The 4,114-nt window shown below is 38.3% G+C and overlaps 1 protein-coding gene across 2 annotated transcripts in view; it reads left to right on the top strand.

Annotated features, from left to right (window-relative positions):
* The first annotated feature begins 1,657 nt into the window (after nt 1-1,657).
* Nucleotides 1,658-4,114, top strand: part of acp1 (acid phosphatase 1) — a 13,979-nt gene continuing 11,522 nt past the window's right edge. For both annotated transcript variants that reach the window (XM_010767124.1, XM_010767123.1), the window contains exon 1: nt 1,658-1,747. In XM_010767124.1, the coding sequence (XP_010765426.1) occupies nt 1,705-1,747 (43 nt within the window). In that variant the 5' untranslated portion in view covers nt 1,658-1,704. The remainder of the gene's footprint in view (nt 1,748-4,114) is intronic.

The following is a 4,114-nucleotide window of genomic DNA, read 5'->3' as shown; positions in this document are numbered from 1 at the left end:
GACCAACAGAAACATTTTCAACTAATACATAAACATGAAGGATTTGCACCTGTATAAATGCTTTGAAAAGGTATCACAATGTCTTTACCAGGCAAATAATTGTAATCCATCATGAACCCATCTCCTTGGCAGGGTATAAGTAATCTGACCCAACACTCAACAATGGTTTTACCACACAACCTGGGATAGAGACCACCCAATCTTCAAATACTGAACCGGCCTGATTTCTTACAATCCTGCACAGTAATTACAGATTCAAAGATCCAAAGATGCAATTTCATTCACAAAGCCACTGCATTTATTCACCTACGAACAGATGTAATTGAATTGCATTTCATTCAAGAATCTCACAAAAACATTTTCAGATACTTTGACATTAAACTGGTTATCTGGACTCAGTGGAGCTTTACTCTAAACCAGGGGTGTCCTAACTTTTTTTACTGAGGGCCGCATACTGTACAGAAAAATTTACGAATGGCCGGGCCCCTCATTAGAGATGAGGTATATTAACTCAAAATCAATCAAATGTAGGCAAATTATGCTTGATACTTGAATATTATGCTTTAAGAGAAAATAGCCTTCATCACAGCTTTCAATAATCTAGGGTTTCATTTATTTTGTTACAAAAGCTTATTCCTTAAAACAGAAGCCTCAGATTGCTTATACTAAGGGGAAATATGAAGGGTATATTTCAAGCTTACTATGTAAATAAGTTATTGGGCTTTTTTTTATCAACTAAGGTTCACTGAATTTATTTGAAAAACTACTCTTATTAACACGTGAATATGGTAATATATTTGTAAATATATATTTAAGAAGTACAACAAGCACAAGTTTCATGTGTGGGCCATATTCTATTATACTTTCAGAATTTGTTGAGGGCCATTTCAAAATTGACAATGGGCCACAGTTGGGACACCCCTGCTCTAAACAGTAAGGTGTGGATTTCATTACCACATCATGTTTATTACATTACATTTTTTACATTACATGTTACTTGTTAGACGCTTTTATCCAGAGCGATTTACATACTCAATACTGTGGGCAATCCCCACAGGAGCAATTTGGGGTGAAGTGTCTTGCACAGGGACACAACGACATGCTGACTGCAGTGGGGTTTGAACCTGTGCTCCCTTGATCCGAACACCAACGCTCTATCCACTCTATCCACTGCGCCACATGCCTCCTTTATGACTGTAGCCAGATTGTGTGGGATTTGAGAGCTTCTTTTATAGGGTGGTAGTTTTTTATCTCTCTGTAACTCAAACATTATTATTGCACTTTAAAGCTGGGATTGACTCATGTAGCAACACAATATTTGTGAGTTTTACAGGCTGGAGACAGCCAGATTCCCGTGTTTCACATCTTCAAAAAATGTCAACCGGGTAGTCTATAAAGGTTATTAGTAAAATACGAGTTCACAAGATACAAAGGAGAACAAATTAACTGTAAATAAATCAACAAAAAAGAAAATGGACCAAAGCTTGACAAAATCTTGTAATAAAAGAGCACTTACTTCAATAAGCTCAGTGTCATGAAAGTTGTACCTGTACATTAAGAAAATGTACTTTGGATACAATATTTTCACAATTTCTATATATAAACTAAACTTAGTTTTAAAAGGTTTTCTAACTATATAGGTTTTTTGTTCAGGCACTAGTTGGCGATCACCTGCGGTCTCTCAGGACCCTTCAGAATATCAACATGGCGACCACCGGATCGAAGTCAGCTCTGTTCGTCTGCTTGGGTAAGAGACGGGATTTAACTCCAAATAGGCCAATTTAATTCTCACAGGTGTGCCAGTATGAAACAAGCATTGCATTTGACCAATATACCAGTTTAATGTATGTTAGTAGCTTATTGTGGTGCAAGATTTACTGAAGAGCGCTAGCTAAAATGATGCAGCTAACATTAGCTAAATTGTTATTGGGGACTTTAAACTTTTCCCCATATCCATTTTAGTTTGTGCATTTGGGCACTTGTGGTGTTCAGCAAAGTTTGATGGAAAACCTCTTCGTGCGTTTTGTTAGTTTGTATATTTGCACGAAACTTTGTCGACATGCAGCGTCCCGGAAGTCACTCTTCAACTGTCAGTTGAAAGTGAAAGCTGCTCGCTTATGACTCTTATCAGGAGGACAATATTTGTTTGTATTTGTTGTTAATCCTGTCAACATTATGAAGTTGCAATTCCAAAAAACAGTCTAAAGTTGCTTTTTTTTTTGTGATGTAACATTAACGTTTTTTTTGGGGGGCAAAAGACGTGGATTTGTTTGTGATATCAGTTGAAGACGACACCTTCAGAAACTCCAGTTCAATTTTGCCTGATGGTTTGACAATATGAATGAGATGATAAAATGACATCAGCCTATATCGTGTTGACAGGCTAAAATGTATATAAAAAACAAAATTCCAAATGTGAATGTTTCCTTTATTGTAGAATTAGAAATGTATTTTCTTGACTTGCCTACAGATAATGCAATCTGTTTGAAGCCGTGTAATTGTATCATGCTATTTTGTTTTGAAATGTGGTGTATTGTTTAGCTTTGCAGCTTTACTTCTTTATACATATCAAATGTGTGTACAGTGTTTCCGCTAGGATGGAGTCATAGTAGCGGTGCTAAGGCACGTGGGCCCAGCATAATGTGAGCGCAGAGCGCATATAATTTTTTACTGTGTGCACCTGCGAAGTGCGCCCCGCCAATTTGTTTATATGTGTCTGCCAGCACAAGAAAGGCTCTTGAGGCCTAGTACCAGGGCCGGTTCTAGCCAATTTGCTGCCTTAGGTGAGATTTTATATATAAAGAATAAATGAAAAATCTCTACAAAAGACAAATACACTACAGAAACGTATTGACATCGGTAATATACATCAAAATGGCTTCAAATGTGTTCAGTATTGTATGAACATGTTTGAATTGGGAGGTGGACGTCACATCCTCTAGGCCGGGGGTCTCCCCCGGGAAGATTATTATTTTTTTGAACATTTTAAAGTAAAATGCTTCAATCTGGTGCACTTTGAGCAGAATTACTAGAGACCTGGGGCCGTATTCACAAAAGGATCTTAGGGCTAAAAGTAGCTCCTAACTGGCGAATTTAGGAGAAACTCCTAAACATAATGGGCGCGTCAGTCTTAAATTTAGGACTCCTAATTTTATTCACTAAGAGCAATTCACAAAGTATTTTAGGCCTAAAAGTAGCACCTAAGTTTAGGAGAGCTTAAAAGTCCTCGAGAGGACTCCTAACTCAGTAAGACCTATTCACAAAGAATCTGAAAATGGCTGCGAGACTAAATGTTTTGGAGACAATGGAAGACTGTGAATTGATCAAGAGATATAGGCTAAATCGTGAGGGTATCAAACTTGTTGTGGAATTAGTGCGGGATGCAATAACATCCCCGACTAACAGGAATAACCCGATTAGTCCGGAAATCAAATGTTTGGCAACACTACGATATTTAGCAACAGGGAAAATGCAACTTTGCAATGCCGACGATTTAGGAATATCGCAACCATCAGTCAGCCGTGCCATAAACCAAACCATCAACGCGCTCTCTAGACCACATATCATCCAACAGTTTATCCGGTTTCCTTTGGACAATCAACAACTACACAGGATCAAAGCCAACTTCATGGCAATTGCAGGTATGCCCGGTGTGGTCGGTGCTATTGACGGGCGCACATAAAAATTAATTGCGCCATCAAAAGATGAAGACGTGTTCGTCAATAGAAAGAAAGTATACATTCCATCAACACGCAGATTGTTTTCATTCATCATGATAGGGGGACTTGAACGGCGGTATGGGCTGTTATTGAAAGTGTTTAAGTGCTGGAAATATGCTCATTGGATAATAGTTTGCAGGGTGCTTTTAATTGCCTCTTGATTTAATGCAATTTACGTATTTCTATTGTTTGCTCTCTCTCTTTAACGTGCATATACAACGTCATTATCGTGGTCTGCACAAACTTATCATCATGCGTGTATTCTGCTAACTGCACTGTCCATAACTATTTGATAGGAATACATTTCTAGCCTAGGCTATTTCCTTGTTTTTCTGTGATTTAGTGGGCTCGTTTGTGGGATGTTGCGGATGAGTTTCACCGAGACCGCCTGCTCT

Source organism: Notothenia coriiceps, unplaced genomic scaffold (genome assembly GCF_000735185.1).
Source record: "Notothenia coriiceps isolate Sejong01 unplaced genomic scaffold, NC01 NC01_scaffold00004071, whole genome shotgun sequence".
Lineage (NCBI taxonomy): Eukaryota > Metazoa > Chordata > Actinopteri > Perciformes > Nototheniidae > Notothenia > Notothenia coriiceps.
The sequence above is the reverse complement of the archived record's forward strand: the minus strand, read 5'-3'. Positions and strand labels throughout refer to the sequence as shown.